Source organism: Papio anubis, chromosome 6, assembly GCF_008728515.1.
Source record: "Papio anubis isolate 15944 chromosome 6, Panubis1.0, whole genome shotgun sequence".
Classification (NCBI taxonomy): domain Eukaryota; kingdom Metazoa; phylum Chordata; class Mammalia; order Primates; family Cercopithecidae; genus Papio; species Papio anubis.
In genome coordinates this window covers 156,399,865-156,417,213 of record NC_044981.1, presented here as the reverse complement: position 1 = coordinate 156,417,213, position 17,349 = coordinate 156,399,865, and the positions used below count along the sequence as shown (strand labels likewise).

The 17,349-nt window shown below is 39.2% G+C and overlaps 2 protein-coding genes across 5 annotated transcripts in view; one reads left to right on the top strand and one right to left on the bottom strand.

The window, feature by feature from the left end:
- Nucleotides 1-4,505: 4,505 nt before the first annotated feature.
- The window catches only part of WTAP (WT1 associated protein), a 29,792-nt gene continuing 16,948 nt past the window's right edge, over nt 4,506-17,349 (bottom strand). For 2 of the 4 annotated variants that reach the window (XM_003898351.5, XM_003898352.3), the window contains exons 6-8: nt 13,040-13,218; nt 7,849-8,003; nt 4,506-5,798 (exon numbers count right to left, since the gene is read on the bottom strand). In XM_003898351.5, coding sequence (XP_003898400.1) covers nt 5,215-5,798; nt 7,849-8,003; nt 13,040-13,218 — 918 coding nt within the window. In that variant the 3' untranslated portion in view covers nt 4,506-5,214. Of the gene's footprint in view, nt 5,799-7,848; nt 8,004-11,990; nt 12,821-13,039; nt 13,219-17,349 lie in introns of those variants that run through there. The other 2 variants (XM_009206339.4, XM_009206340.3) reach the window with 1 other exon arrangement.
- The window catches only part of LOC116275390 (translation initiation factor IF-2-like), a 39,079-nt gene continuing 38,221 nt past the window's right edge, over nt 16,492-17,349 (top strand). The window contains exon 1 of the transcript XR_004184466.1: nt 16,492-16,556. The gene's annotated coding sequence lies outside the window, so the exon portion shown is untranslated. The remainder of the gene's footprint in view (nt 16,557-17,349) is intronic.

Genomic DNA, 17,349 nt, shown 5'->3' with positions numbered 1-17,349 from the left:
CAGAGGTTTCAGTGAGCCGAGATCACACCACTGCACTCCAGCCTGGGCGACAGAGAGAAACCGTGTCTCATAAATAAACAAACAAACAAATAAAATTCCCTATAAGCACCTCAAATTTGACATTGAAACCAAACTCTTCCAGCCTGTTTCTTCTCTAATCTCAGTGAGCAGTGTAACTATCCTCTGTTAACCAAGCCAGAAATTTACCTCTGAAACTCCTCTTAAACATTACTTCTTCTAGAAAAACCTTCCAATCTTCTGGATTTGGTGCAGCATCTTATCCCTAACTTCCTCTTTCAACTTACCATATAATTCCTCGTTTATCTGTCTCCTCTACCAGACTATATAAGCTTTGCAAGATGATCCTGTTACACTGCTTTGTATGAATGAACACCAATACATTCTTTTTTTTTTTTTTTTGGGAGGCGGGTCTGGCTCTGTAAGCCTAACAGGTGCAGTGGCGGATCTGGCTCCTGGCTCCTGCCACCAGTTCATGATGCTCTGCTCAGCCCCTCCCACAGTAGCTGGGACTACAGGCTCCATGCATACCTACTTGACTGGTTTTTGTATTTTTTTTTTTAGTGAGACAGAGGTTTCTGGGGTTGAGTTGGTGGGTTGGAATGGCCTTGACCCAAACACCAATACATTCTTTATGGCCAGTGCCTAGCACATTTGAATGAGTATGAATATATTCTTCTGGAGACATGAAATATATTGTTTCCTGCCTGAAGGCTCTATCTAGAGTAAGTTTAGGAGCAAATCTTGAGAAGGTAATTGCATGCTTCTGTTGAGTGGCCAAACAGCATCTGTTCCCTGAGGGGTCCTCGTTATAGCTACTCATATTATTACCTACTTATATGGGCTAGATGGGGGCTAAGAATAACGAATAAAGGAAAGAAGAGGAATTTTTTTTTTTCTTTTGAGATGGAGTCTCACTCTGTCGCCCAGGCTGGAGTACAGTGGCACGATCTTGGCTCACCGCAACCTCCACCTCCCAGGTTCAAGCGATTCTTCTGCCTCAGCCTCCCGAGTAGCTGGGATTACAGGCCTGTGCCACTATGACCAGCTAATTTTTGTATTTTTTTTTTTTTTGAGACGGAGTCTCACTGTGTCTCCCAGGCTAGAGTGCAGTGGCGCGATCTCGGCTCACTGCAAGCTCCGCCCCCCGGGTTCACGCCATTCTCCCGCCTCAGCCTCCCAAGTAGCTGGGACTAAAGGCGCCCGCTACCGCGCCTGGCTAGTTTTTTGTATTTTTAGTAGAGACGGGGTTTCACCATGTTAGCCAGGATAGTCTCGATCTCCTGACCTTGTGATCCACCCGCCTCGGCCTCCCAAAGTGCTGGGATTACAGGCTTGAGCCACCGCGCCCGGCCAATTTTTGTATTTTTAGTAAAGATGGGGTTTCACCATGTTGGTCAGGCTGGTCTCGAACTCTTGACCTTGTGGTCTGCCCACCTCCCAAAGTGCTGGGATTACAGGTGTGAACCACCGCGCCCAGCCAGCTGAAGGTAATTTTAAAAATTACGTCTTGGCTGGGTGCAGTGGCCCACGCCTGTAATCCCAGCACTTTGGGAGGCCGAGGCAGGCAGATCACCTGAGGTTGTGAGTTCGAGACCAGCCTGACCAACATGGAGAAACCCCATCTCTACTAAAAATACAAAATTAGCTGGGCGTGGTGGCACATGCCTGTAATCCCAGCTACTCAGGAGGCCGAGGCAGGAGAATCACTTGAACCCGGGAGGTGGAGGTTGCAGTGAGCCGAGATTGCGCCATTGCACTCCAGCCTGGGCAACAGGAGTGAAACTCCGTCTCAAAAAAAAAAAAAATTATGTCTAGATCTTGAATCATAAATACCTGGACTGGTGAGCAGGGTGAGTGGGCAGGAAGCCACAAAAATCTCCAAGTGCTTACTCATGAGGAGCCACCATTATAGCAGAGCTATGGAGCCAGTTTATCCTGAAGGGGCCTTCTCAGCATCTTCCCCCTCCGCCCCGTGTAAAGATGCAGTCATTCTTGGTTAAGTTTCATAAACAGTTGCAGGAGTCCAGGCCAGGTCTTAGCCAGAGGCTGGATTCACCAATCTACCATGTAGCAAATTCCTCCTTGGTCTCCATGAGGGAAATAGTGAATCACCAAATTGGATTTGCCATAGGATGGAGGTCAGCAGTGTGCTCCTTACCACTAGGGGTGGCTCAACACTGCCTCAGCACAGCCACCCCATGGTGGGTCCAGATCAGAGTTAATGACATTACCTGGGGCTATGAAAGGTTCACTGTAACTACAGGGATAGGTGAACTCCCAAGACAGTGTTGTAGAGCGGCAGGCAATGATTGAGTACAGGGCATAACTACTCATGAAAAGAGGGAACATCCGAGAGACAAAGTTGTCAGAAGGAATGGCTTTGCATTGTTTTGCAAAAGTGTCTCAAAAACTGGAGTAGTTAGTTGAATCCAATACAGCTGAGGAGCCAAGGAAACTGACATCTATTGCGCTCTCTGTATGAAGACTCCTATCAGGAACCAAACTGGGGCACCAATCGGGGCACTGTGATCTTAGACTTCCCAGGCTCCAAAAACAGTGAGGAATGAGTGTGTAAAAGCCACCCAGTCTTTTTTTTTTTCCCAATAGCCGCCCGAGCTAAGACAGTAGTAAGTGCTCTTACAGGGGAGAAAAACAAAACATCGAGCCACAAATCAGTTAAGTGTAATGCCAGGATTCAAACCAATTAGATGCAGAAGCCACTCTATCACCTCTCTTACCATAGTCATACCAGAAAATAAAGCATCCAATTCCAGAAATGAGAAATACTATGTACCACAGCATAAGTGCTCTGAGTTATTCATCAAGGCAGACTCAACAGAAACATGAACATGTCACATTAACAGGTCAATATTAAATTCAGTCATAAAATTATATCACTGGTTGAAAAATTTAATTTCTTGTCACAACTCATGATTACACCAACAGGGCAGAGAAATTCCATTTTTGTTTAAATTGGTCAAGTTGAAGGATGTACATAACAAAAGCCACAATATTTGATATATCAAACACCAAAATGTTTAATCATATGCAAATACAGGATTTTTTACGCACTCGAGCACATTGTAGAAAAGGTTAATCAAGGCAGGGCACGGTGGCTCACGAGGTCAGGAGTTTGAGACCAGCCTGGCCAACATGGTGAAACCCCGTCTCTACTAAAAATACAAAAATAAGCCAAGCATGGTGGCATGTGCCTGTAATCCCAGCTACTCAGGAGTCTGAGGCAGAATTGCTTGAATCCGAGAGGCGGAGGTTGCAGTGAGCCGTGATGGTGCCACTGCACTCTAGCCTGGGTGGCAGAGCGAGACTCTGTTGCAAAAAACAAAAAACAGAAAAGAAAAGGTTAATCAAGAGACAGTACAGTATTTAATATACTTCTGAAGACTGGACATACCTGTATCAGCTAAACAAGCAAAAGCAGCAGTTACTTTCAAATAAGTTGTACCTCAGTTTTCAAGTATTGTAATTCCACTTCCAGGGTTCCTGGATTGTATTACAAGTTATGTCTAAAACAATACTTTTTATGTTTTAGACATAACAATACTTTTTATGTCTAAAACAATACTTTTTTCTTTTAGCAGAAATGGAATTTTATTTCAACCATATAAGAAAGCTACACATTTTTAAGGCCATTCAGTATCATAGACTTTATACTTAATTACCTCTGAGAAAATGGAGCAAACTTTGAGATTCTTCCACCTTAAAAACATTCTCTCCTACCTACATTCTAACACCCCTTACTCATGTAATATTACCAGGTATGTTGTTAGTAAAAATCAGTAGTATTGGCAAGTGTTTTAAAACAAACATCACTGACTACAAAGATACTCTACTTGAAATCAGGTCACAAAAAACAAATCCTGCTTTTCAATTAAAACTCAAAAAGGGCCAGGAGCTGTGGCTCACTCCTGCAATCCCAACACGTTGGGAGGCCAAGGCAGAAGGATCCCTTGAGGCCAGCATGTGCAACACAGCAAGACCTTGTCTCTACTAAAAATAAATGTAGCTGGGTGTGGTAGTGTATGCCTATAGTCCCATGTACTCAGAAGGCTGAGGTGGGAGGATCACTTGAGCCTAGGACTTGGAGGCTGCAGTGAGCCATGACTGCACCACTGCACTTGAGTCTGGGTGACAAAGTGAGACCCTGTCTCAATTTAAAATAAATAATTAAAAATTTAAAAACCCCTAAGAAATATTTGGATGACTATTTTCTTTATACTTCTCTGTATTTTCAAATATTTTGTAACAATTATAAGTCAAGAAAAAATTTTAAGTGTAGACCTAAACTCCAGCTCCATTTTGCAAAATAAGGCATAAATTAAAAATTAAGTGCAAAATCAAAATCGATGCTTAGTCTTAAGTTTCACTGTTGTAGTACTTGAAAGATAATGAGTAGAAATTCAGTGACTCAGTGAAAATCAATGACAAATGCTAAACAGACACCCAAAACAAAACAAAAACGCTAATTAAGGAGTTACAATAAAAATCTTTATTTAGGTTTGGTCAGTACAGGTAAGATATACTGGAGTCACAGAGCAATATGCATTAACAGGATACAACAGTTCATAAAAACTGAGTAACTATGCACACAAATTTCTTAAACATTCAGTCACCTAAAGAGAAAATGCACAGATGTATGGTGGAAAAAACTGTATCTAACACTGAAACTACTACAGGACTCCATCAATGAGTCCAACTTTTAGTGATAAAAAACTACTGTACTGGGCAAACTTGGCAGTCATAAACCCACATCTACTCTAACAAGTCTGAATGGTGCATAAGTACAGTAACAGCATGAGGAAGAATGCCCTTACACAGCACAGGTTCTAAACAGACATAGATTTATACAGACGTCATTGTGTTATATTTTAAGGAAAAATTTCCATTTACAATTTCACATTAACTCATATAAAAATAACTTGACCCTACACAAAATGTTCTTTTAGCAACATTCAAAGTAATTAACTGTTACAATTTCCAAAGTGGCAGAGGTATTGAAGCAAAAAAAAGAAAAAAAAAAAGAAAAAAAAAAGAAAAAACAAAGAGAAAACAACAACAAAAAACCAAAACGTACACCCACAAAAAGGCAAATTGTGACAAAAGTTTGCATTAATTTTCTGGACAGTATCCTCTCCCAAATTAAATGACACTGTATAAAAATTTGCTGAAAAAATATTACAAAACTGAACCCTGTACATTTACACTTGAGTCCAAGCCATTCTGAACGTGGCGGGAACCCACAGTTCGGTTACCTTTCCCACTCACTGCTTTCTCCTCTTGAGGGTCATGATTGGAGTCTGTGTCATTTGATTGGTGTGTGAGAGAGTTTTCACTGCCCGTGGGAGAGTCTACACTTTCATACCCCGCACTGAGTTGATTTACGTAACCACTACCTCCTCTGCCAGTTCTCTCCTCTGAGCTGTTGGAGGACTTATTACCATTCCCTGGAGAAGAAGGAAAGTCATCTTCGGTTGTGTTGCCCTCCCTGTGAAATCCAGACCCAGACGTCCTCTGGCGGGAGGAGCTACCATTACTTGGTCCGTTTGTCAGACGACTGCAGTCTTTACTTGTGGCCTCCAACTGTTCTACAGGTTCAGAAGCTGTAGTCCTGCTGGTACTTGGGGCAGAGGCCTGAGACTGCTGCTGCTGGTACTGAGCCAACTGCTGGCGTGTCTCCTTCAGCTGCTGCTGCAGAACGAGAATGGTACTCTGCATACCCTCTACTTCTTCATCAAGCTGGATGATGAAGTCATTCAGTTCTGTGCAAAGGAGAGTCAAACCAAGTTTAATATCGCTTATAACATTGAAAAATGTTTCTTTAGTGCCTGCCACAAAGCAAAGCAGTCAATAAATGCCTAAGTAAACAAATACAATTCTTTTTTTTTTTTTTCTTTGAGACGGAGTCTCGCTCTGTCGCCCAGGCTAGAGTGCAGTTGCCGGATCTCGGCTGGGTTTACGCCATTCTCGTGCCTCAGCCTCCCGAGTAGCTGGGACTACAGGCGCCCGCCACCTCGCCCGGCTAGTTTTTTGTATTTTTTAGTAGAGACGGGGTTTCACCATGTTAGCCAGGATGGTCTCGATCTCCTGACTTCGTGATCCGCCCATCTCGGCCTCCCCAAGTGCTGAGATTACAGGCTTGAGCCACTGCGCCTGGCCAACAAATACAATTCTAAAATCGCACTACATTTAACAATTTTGCTTGGAATCTTAAAATATGACTGAGTTTGTTTTGAGGGAAGTCAGATACTTAAAATAATACACAGTTGGCCCTCCACATGCACCCATGGATTCAACCAACTGTAGAAGGAAAATATTCAAGGAAGAAAAAACTGGGTCTATACTGAACATGTACAGATTTTTTTTGTCATTATCCCCAAAACAATACAGTAAAACAACTATTTTCATAGCATTTAGATTGCATTAGGTACTGTTAAGTAATTTAGAGATGGCTCAAATGGGAAGATGTACATCGGTTTGTATGTAAATACGACATCATTTTATATGAAGAGCTTATCTGTGGGAGGTCCTGATACCAATCCACCATGGATACCGAGGGCAACTGTATTAAGCAACCAAGTTAAAATTGTTTTAGTCCATCTTGCCATACGCCTGATTACAGCCCCAAAGTTTGACTCACGTTTACCTATGGACCCACTATGGCCAGTCCCCATATTCCTGACCCAGTGCCTTAGTTCCATGCAGCTCTGGCCCTTAAGGACAGCGTGGTCCTCTATAACACTCCAAAGAGGCCCATGTTCTCAACCAAGGACTGTTACACATGTAAGGACAAAAGTCACAGGAAATAATTCCTGAAGATTTTGAAAAGGTAGGTGGTTTAGAAGAAATTACTTGGCTACTGATCATCTTTGCAATTAACCTGAGACACTAATTTTCAATTTAAAATTTCAAAGAATCTGGATATTTTCCTTACTAATAATGCACCTTACAGAGAGGAGAGGCTGGGTGCGGTGGCTCACGCCTGTAATCCCAGCACTTTGGGAGACCGAGGTGGGCAGACCACCTGAGGTCAGGAGTTCGAGACCATCCTGGCCAACAGAGTGAAACCCCATCTCTACTAAAAATACAAAAAATTAGCCGGGAGCAGTGGCGGGCGCCTGTAATCCCAGCTACTCGGGAGGCTGAGGCAGGAGGATTGCTTGAACCCGGGAGGTGGAGGTAGCAGTGAGCTGAGGTCACGCCACTGCACTCCAGCCTGGGTAACAGAGTGAGACCCTGTCTTAAAAAAAAAAAAAAAAAAACAGAGAGGAGAAACAGGAGAGATGCAGCTACACTTGCACTAAAAAGGATGGAGGCTGACAAGTTTTGTTTATCTCAGCAAATTTAAAGATTAAATCTTTTATTCACTAATAAAATCTTCACAGATACAATCAACTATATTACTTTCAGATCGCTGAAAACTGCCCATGTTTCTAAGATTCAAAATTAATGAGAAATGGTTAAAGATATATCTTCCTTTCAAACACTGAATACAAATTTGTCCATCTTGTTAAATAATACAACGCCCTTTTATCTTTTACCAACTCCTACCCCCGACTAAAAACAAAAACTTAAGAAATTTTGAACAATAAAGAATTAGGAGGGTGGGGATAAACACAATAAAATTATATGGCTTTTTTTGCTGACTCAACTAAAAATGTTTCATTCACAATAATATACAATCACAGGCAGAGGTTAACAATGTAGAGAATCTAACCTATAATATTCATGACTGGCAGTTTTAAAAAGCCAATGCAAAGTTAAGAGAACTTTTCAACAAAACAAAACAAAACACAACAAAAAAACCCTTACCATCCTGACTGCTTTTAAGCTCCTCACTATATTTCTTCTGTAAAGCCAACTCTGCTTCAAGTTGTGCAATACGTCCCTGGGACAGCTGCCTTCCAAGCTCTTGATTCTCCTGGATAAGCATTCGACACTTCGCCATTAACTTTTTCCCTGTTTGGCTACAAAGGAAAGAGCCATCCATCACAAAATGAAGACAAAACTCTGTCTTTGCTTACAATTATTACAGTGATAGATGTCACACATACAAACATAACTATATCACAGCAGATGCTTCCCCATAATTACCATCTTCTTTTCTGGGACACATCCATCTTCTGCATTTCAGTATTTTGCCAACACAGCAACAAAAATAAACCCTAAACAAAAAGTGCCCAAACAGCTACACCTTGTTTCTATTATATCAATAATCAATTCTGAAATCCATCTGTTTTCATCTCAAATTATCATCTGAAATGGAAACAGAGCCAGTTTTAACACACACCTTGGCTATACCAATATTATTACACTAAGGAATCTAGTGCTTTATCAGAAAAGTTCTTGAAAAGGTACATGCAACATCAATCACAAATGCTTCTCTATGAAAATCAGTACCTACAAATAAAAATGCATGAGAGTATATTTATTCTTGCTAGAAAAAAACATTTAATAAGGATTTTCCTTAATAGGAAGTCCTCCAGCATGGGCAACATAGTGAGACCCCAACTCTACAAAAATTTTTTTAAAAAAATTAGCCAGGCACACATGCTTGTAGTGCCAGCCTCTGGAAAGGCTGAGGTGAGAGGATTGCTTAAGCCCAAGTGGTTGATGCTGTGACCATGCCACTGCATTCCAGCCTGGGAAACAGGGACCCTGTCTCAAAAAAAGGAGGAAAGAGGGAAGTTTATGGTACATCCATCTTCCATAACTCTCAAGAATATATCTATTATATTAATTGAGGCACATTCAACAATTAAGGTTTTTTTTTTTTTAAGACTTTATTAACAGAAAAGATCATCCTTTTGACACAAAAATAAGACCAGTGGTCACGTACCACAATTCAAACATGCAAATATCTGCCAATCTAGGAGTGTCACACTTTCCACAAATTAGTTCCAAATGCTAGTGGAACCTATGTGCACATACAGAGCAATTGCAAATATGTAATGAAAAGCTCAAATGTTTCCCAATAAAATTTTACTGCTTTTCTTTAGCCTCAGCAATAAAAGGAGAAATTATTTGCTTGTTCTTGTAATTATGAAGACAAGAAGAAAAAAATGATCACTTTTAAAGGGATCTAATAATTGTGATATTTACCTTTGAGACTTGGATAAAGACAGTGTGACATTCTTGTCCTTGGGGTAAGTTCAGAATGACCTTATTGGTTAAAATGTTTTTTAAATTCTAGTCTTTCCTTCTCCTAGTGAGGCTTTCACTTGCCTGACACACTACTTCAGTATGCCTTAGAACTTTAAAAATGAGAGCATTTTGTAAATAATTGTCAGTCTTTGAAGAAGTGTTGCACGGTTCTTTCACCTACAGCATAATTTTTTTTTTTTGAGATGGGGGTCTCACTGTGTTGCCCAGACTGGAGTGCAGTGGCGTGATCTCAGCTCACTGGAGCCTTGATGTCCCCAGGCTCAGATGATCCTCCCACCTCAGCCTCAAGAGTAGCTGGGACTATAGGTGTGCACCAGCACCCCCAGCTAATTTTTGGAGTTTTAGTAGAGATGGGGTTTCACCATGTTGCCCAGGCTGGTCTCAAACTCCTAAGCTCAAGTGATCTGCCTACCTCAGCCTTCCAAAGTGTTGGGATTACAGGTATGAGCCACCGTGCCTGGCCGCATGTTTTCTAACCTAATGTAATTCAAGGAAGTTTGGAATTAAGCTTTCTTCCAGAAAATATGTGAACAGTTAAACCTGGGTTACTACTGCTCAGAGGAGCCGAAGGGTGAAAGGTCACCAGTGAGCATGTGGTAAAGGCTTTATTCTTTCATAACATTATTAGCTGGTGTTCTTGTTCGTTGCTACTGTAGCTCCAGATTTCCACCATTTCCCATAAGCACTCTCAGGCGTTAGCCTCCACTGAACATCCACTTAGAAATTAAACAGTGGGAAAATGAGAGATATGCAAGACTGTCAAAAGCGATGGAATTCCTGCCTATGCGCTCAAAACTATCTTCTTGCAAAGTATATCTATTTCATTGGTGTTTACAACTAACCTTCTTATTATATGAATTTTAAAGAGTGGAAAAAGACAACTATAAGAGACATTAATTTGTGACCTGACTTAACCCCATATAAAAATGTCACAAATTCTAATGCAAAAAAGGGGTTCGTTTAAAAAGTCATACCTTTTAATAAATAAATGTCTAAGATAATCGTATCACATTTAAAACTAGTGATTACTGAAATAAATTTTAACAAAACCACAGTTTTGAAAAAATAATTTAATTACAAGTAATTGTTTCTGAAATAATTTTTTAAAATTACAAACAAAAAAACCCATTCCTAAAATCAATTAACCCACACACATAATAGAAAGCACTTTGAAAGATATACCTCTAAACACTCTAAAATGTGTGCATTCTCACATGAATGAAATATTTTAACTGAACTGGACAGGTTATTTCTGAGAATCTTTCTTCCTCAAAATTAAAACAAAAAAACAGTAAAGCGAAGACACACGTGCGCACGCACACACCCCAAAGCAAAACCCATTCCACTACTGGAAATATTCCAGACAGGGGATTGCCTGAGCCATTATTTGTTTCAAATTAGTGATGTATTTATAGTACCTGATATACTCTGGCTTACAGCCAATTTTACAGAAAAAAATCAATTTATAAGTGATTTAAATAAATTATGATTCCTTAATATAATGGAAATACACTATGCAACCATTAAAAATGTAGTAGTCTAGATACACTAAAAAATGGAAAAATGCCGAAGAGACCAACTAAAAAAAAAGGTGCAACTCATCTGTGTTTATGGTATGATCACATTTGTTTAAAATAATATACATAAAATGACTGTATATGCATAGAAATTATCTTGATGATACCCAAGAAAAAGTAATAGCAGTTACTGCTCCTGGAGAACAGAATGAGGATGTCCAGGTAACATCAGAGAGTGACACTCACTTTTCATCTCCCCCTTTCTCTATAGTATTTCAATTTTATATACAAGCATGTATTATCTTATTATTAAAAGAGAAAATTTTAACAATGACAAGAAAAAAACCCATAGAACTCATGACTGTTATCTAAGTGGCAAAGAAAGATGCCTGCTAAATTTGAGTACATGTTAATAATACATTTTATGAATTACTTTTCTACTAAATTCTACTAAAAAGATACTTAGGCCATTTCTACTGTGAACTTAAAATGGCATAAAATATATACAAAAGCGTTAATGCAAGCACATAAGCTAATTTCAAACAGATCCGGTTACTTACCCTCCAACCCTCACAAATAGTGAGAATTTTAGAAGCAGGTTTCTTGCTGAAAAGTCACACAAACCACTTCTTCAACCCACCCTCTGCCCCACAATCAGTTCCCTAAAGCACAAACATATATAAGATACTTACAATTGATTTGAATGATTAAGAGAGAACTTAAGTCACCCTTGTTAAAACTGCACTTAAACGTTGGGACAAGCTGGAACATTTATCTTCCACTCATCTTAGACTCCATTATCACCAAGCGAAAATTTGAATTGGTGACTTATAGAATGATCTGACGGAAAAAATTCACCTCCAGGATTGGATGGAAGCATGAAGAAAATAATGCCTCATTTATCTAAATGATTAAATGAATTTGCTAGAAATGATCACTATACCTTTTTTCAATTCACAAAATGTCTTACTTAGGCCAGCCCACAGTTCCAACACATTATCTTCTGGCAGGCACCCTGTGAAGCTGTCCCGCAATTACTTTCTACTGCAGTACCCTGGGACAAAGTGTCATAAAAGTAACCAGTGTCAAGTCTCCTTGTCTTTTATGTAGGTCTTTTAAAAATGAGGCACAGCGCCTTTTCCTTCACTTTGAAGAGCACAGCAACAGTATTTCCAAAATGAATCTGCTCTCCACAGGCCCCCCCCCAAATTAAAATGTTAGAGTACAACAAAATCATCATAATATTCTTTGAACTTAAAAAAAAAAACCAACTATTTCAAGGCACATTTAATTTAATATCAAGAGTGCAATACAAAAGGCCCAAATACAATGAAGGAACACATTCCCCCATTAACACCAACGACAATGCTCTTTTAAACATGTGCCTGTTGAATGGAATGGGGATTTCATAAAATTCACTAAAAAAATAATGCAGTGAGTCTCATCACAGCTAATATCCTTATACAATCTAGTTGTGAAATGAATGTTTATAATGCTTCAAACAGTTTCAACCTGAAGTTTGATACCACACCTTCACGTTTGTACAGTCCTCAGTAAGATAATCTACAGTTTTGCAACCATTCAAAGAACAAACCATTGAATAAAACCACATTGATTAAGGCTCAAGCAAGTAATATAGAGCCCCAAACTAAATGGTTAAATATATGCGCTACTTGTACGGACATCTATTATTTGATTCTCTCGTGACTATTAAAAGTTGGTTCTCAGCAAATAAACCCTTTAAAGGCAAAATTCACCTCATTTGAGTTTTGACCCAGAAGTTCAACAACAATCATGAAGTCCACAGTCTTATTGGCAAAACTGATACACAGTGTCTCTAAGTCACTATGCTCAAGGTTAAGAGCGATGCATATTCCATTTTTACATTTTACTGGAATTTTACATGTTCAATTCATGATTTAAAATCTCTAGGTTTTCATTCCTTCAAACTGTCTGAAGACACAGTGTGCCACAGACTTAAGACTTCTGTTTCTCCCTCTATTTTCTTCAAACAGAAACATTTCTCAAGTGTCTACATGTTCTAGAAGGGGAATTTTTCGGAGGTGGCCACTTCTTCGGAATAGTCCGACGCCATCAGGCCTCTGAAGCAAGGGGAAGGGGAAAAGAAAAAAGCTGAAACACAAGGTTCATCTGGTAAGTTTTACATTAACCATTACAAGCTGGACAGTGTAAGAATGTGGCTTTTTTTGGCTCAAAAAGTCTGAGTCTTGGTGTGGAAACGAGTACTTGGCTGTCCCACCACAGCTTTCTCGTAGTGGGACTGTCAGGGAAGTCTTGACTGGGGAGTATGATTTGTTTACCTATCAGGCGTAAACTTCCAGGCACTCAGTTCATTTTGGGCTTGTTCCAGTTTGTCTTTAGTCTGTTCCAGTTCACCTTTCATTTTTAGGAAAAACAAGTTGATCGCTGGGTCTACCATTGTTGATCTCAGTTGGGCAACGCTCGGCTGCTGGACTTGCTTGAGGTACTGGATTTGAGTCTGTGCAAAGCAAAAGAAACAATTACGACCAAATCAAAGGAAACATACATAAGAAAGTGGGGAAAACTCCCTCCATTCACTTGATTTACCAACTTTCATTAAGTCCTCCCCTCTTTGATCCTGAAATTCTCTAGAAAAATCTTAAAACTTTCTCGAAAAAGTACAGATTAAAAACTATTTGATGAATACACTAATTACCCCAATCTGATCACTATACATTATATGTATTGAAACATCACTAGTAGTCCTTGAATAGGTACAAAAATTATTTGTCAATTAAAAAATAACTAAGGTTATTCATTTAGGAATTGAGGCCATTTGATTACATCTCCAAATCTGGATCTTAAAGGGGCTACATACATTTTACTTTACAATCCAAAATTACCAAAAAAACAAACAAAAATCAACATTATATTTACTAAAAATGCTGACAACCCACTGGAAAAAAGCAAAGTTTAAAATATTAATTACCTAAGAGTTAATGAAGTCTTATGGTTTGCTTATTTTAATTTTTTGCCTATGGAAATTATTCTATGTAAAGTCCCCTAAAAATACATCAGGTGAAAGATTATAACTTAAAATACACATTTGCATTTCTAAAGGAAAAAATATACAGTACTCATAGCTACAAGAGTTGCCGTTACAACTTTATAAAAGCAAAACTCTATAGGACCTTAAGCCAAAATAAAGTATAATTCATATTTTTTCTCCCTCTGAATAGATTTGAATCATAGAATTGTAAAGCTGGAAAGTAACTAACCTAACCCAAACTGCTTATTTTGAGATTAAATAACCCAACTGTTTAGTTCAGTGCCATAGCTGGGACAAGAACTCTAGTTCTCCAGCCTTCTGATTCCCAGTCTAGAGCTTTTTCCATCACACCGGAACCCTTCTACTTACATATGAAACCTTCAATTTCGACTTCAGTTGTACTATTTACTAGAACACTAAAAATACATTTCTAAAATATGAAATATAGTTATTAGCATTAAATTCATCATTTTCTTCATACTCAAAGTAGATCCGGCCCAAGATCTAACTCCATACTAAGGCTTAAACAGAATTACAGTTGAAATTTTCTAATATAAATTTAGTAAAGGAACAAATATACTAAGTAGTTTGGGAATATATTTGTTCCACTGAGCAAAAATCTGCATAGTCAATGTGAAACCAGCTGCTAAGATAACTTAAGAGAGCAAGAATAAACCATGACTTACAGTGCACTCCACGTACAGACAAGACTGATTAAAACAGTCTACAACACTGACTGAGACTCAGTTACTATTTAGCTTTACAAAGACCCAATAGTCAACACTTTCAATCATGAAAAGAGAGGTGAATCTGACTAGAATAAATTCCATGTTCTACAGAAGAGAACACTGAGTAAAGTGTTTTCAAAGTTAGTTTTATTCCTAAATCTATTTTGCGTTGGTTGGCAAAAGACTAAATGAAAAATAGAAATACCACTGAGGTGAACAAAAATGATAGATTTTACTTACCAACAAAATAGCATATAGTTAAGAACACAGTATATAGTTAAGACTATAGTAACTATGTGGCTAACTTATGCCTTACACTGAAAACTGACTACTGATGTACTTGGCAAAGACTGCACATAGACAATCAAATAGATGATTTAGTATGCTGGACAAACAAAAGATCTACAAAAACAAATTGACTCCTGAGGATGTATTTTATTTTTTCTAAGCTTAGCTTAATTTGAAACACCAAAAGTAAAAGCAGCAGCTCTGTTTTAAAGGATAAGTACCTAATACAAACCTTTCCACTATTTTTCACTCGCAAGAGGGTAAGAAACCCTCCTTCTCAGGGCCAATCCTTTCAACCATTTGCTTAACCTATTCCCTCCTACCTCCTATAGTTACACAACTCCCATTCTTTCTACTCTTTAAATTCAGTTTCTCTCACTTCCCACTTGACAGTTCCTCTAGAGCAGGGGTATCCAATCTTTTGGCATCCTTGGCCAACAACCTCTTAACTGCCAAATCTAACGAACAATTTTAAATTCGTATTGTACAGAACTTTATGTACGCCTTTGTTTTAATCACTTTATATTTTGGGGAAGGAGGAGGGAATGCTGGATTTCCTCAGTTTTCCTAACACCACACTCTACTCTTCTTTTAAAATTTGATCTTTGTAGGCTCTATCCTAGTGCATTGTTACTCAAACGAGACAAGCCTGAAGCTGTGATTCCTCCCTAGATTTTTTTTCATTCCTTCCACAACAGCATCCAAACTAAACAATTCCTATTGACTGTGCCTCCAAAACACCTGCTCTGTCCTGTCTGCTATTACCAGTGGCTTAATTTATTTCATCTGGACTATTTTAATAGCCTCACAATTGGTTTTCTTGCTTAAAGTCCTGTTCCACTCAAATCCATCTTTCATACTCAAGCCAAAGTGATCTACCTAAAATGTGAATCTAAATCTGACCCTCACATACATCTCTTGCTCAAAAATTCTTCAGTGGCCCCCTCTCTTCTAGAATACCCAAGATTCCAGGCCTGATCTCATGTTTTTTCACTCTCACCTGAAACTTCATCCTCATCTGCCATATATAATCTTGCCCCTTCCTTGTGATTTTGCTCCTGCTGCCCTGCCCTGTCTGCAAAACCTCACTTGTATTATAACTGGAAGAATAGGAAGTTGTTCAGCTGGCCTGTGCAGGTGACAGCTGTCTAAAGAAAAAAAAAACAACAAAAAACCTGGAAAAGGTTAGGTTCCATTATAGTTGAAATAACCTTAAAATCCAGGTCGGTCGGGCGCGGTGGCTCAAGCCTGTAATCTCAGCACTTTGGGAGGCCGAGACGGGCGAATCACGAGGTCAGGAGATCGAGATCATCCTGGCTAACACAGTGAAACCCCGTCTCTACTAAAAAATACAAAAAACTAGCCGGGCGAGGTGGCGGGCGCCTGTAGTCCCAGCTGCTCGAGAGGCTGAGGCAAGAGAATGGCGTGAACCCGGGAGGCGGAGCTTGCAGTGAGCCGAGATCCGGCCACTGCACTCCAGCCTGGGCGACAGAGCGAGACTCCGTCTCAAAAAAAAAAAAAAAAAATTCCAGGTCAAGCAGACAAGAGTGATGAGGTATCACCAAAGGCCCTGACCAGGCATAATATGATCAAAACCGCCAGTGTATATAGCACAGATGGAGAATCAGAGGTGCATGAATAGCACACACATTGTGATGTGCACACATCAACTATGATGTCAAGAGTAGGAATCTGGAACAGAAAAGGAATTCAAGACATTCCGATCCTATGAGATATTACCATCAACACCATCTATTCACAATCTATCTCCCAAGTGCTAGCAGTCTAAAGGTAAGATCCATTTTTCGTGAAAAGGGAAATTTGTTAAAAAACATTCATAAGTAACTGGAGAAAAAAGTATCAGTGGTGTGAGAATTACAACAAAACTGGCAGAAACAAAAGAACAAAATGTGGTGAGAAGGTAGAGAAAATGATAATGGGCCAGGTGTGATGGCTCACACCTATAATCCCAACAGTTTTGGGAGGCCAAGGAGTAAGGATTGCCAAAGGCCAGGAGTTCAACCTGGGCAACGTAGGGAAGACCCCATCTCTACAAAAATTAAAAAATTAGCTGGGCTTGGTGGCACGTGACTATAGTCCCAGTTACTCAGGAAGCTGAAGTGAGCTATGATTATACCACTGCACTTCAGCCTGGATGAGAGGCCCTGTCTCAAGAAAAGGGGGAAATAACAACAAACTAAAACAACAACAAAAACAAAAACAAACAAAAAAAAAAAAAAGGAAAGAAAATGATAAAAGCCAGCCTTTAGCAAAGCAAAATGTAAAGAAGTCATTTAGTAAAAAGTGAAAGAGTAAATAGGTACTTTTGTGGAAATTTAAACAATCTCTGTACAGGAAGTAAAAGGACTGTGACTGAGCCTTAAGGAACACTCTATTGGTAAAACAAACAGGAAAAGACTGTGCCCATAGATTTTTGGTGTCTCCAGTGATCAGAATACTACCTTAGAAGATTTTAATAACACATTAGAAGACTTTAATATGTATCAAATGAATGGAGAGTACCCAAAGAATTGAAGAAACATTCAGATTTTAAAATCAGAAACAAGGATACAGCTGCCTCTAA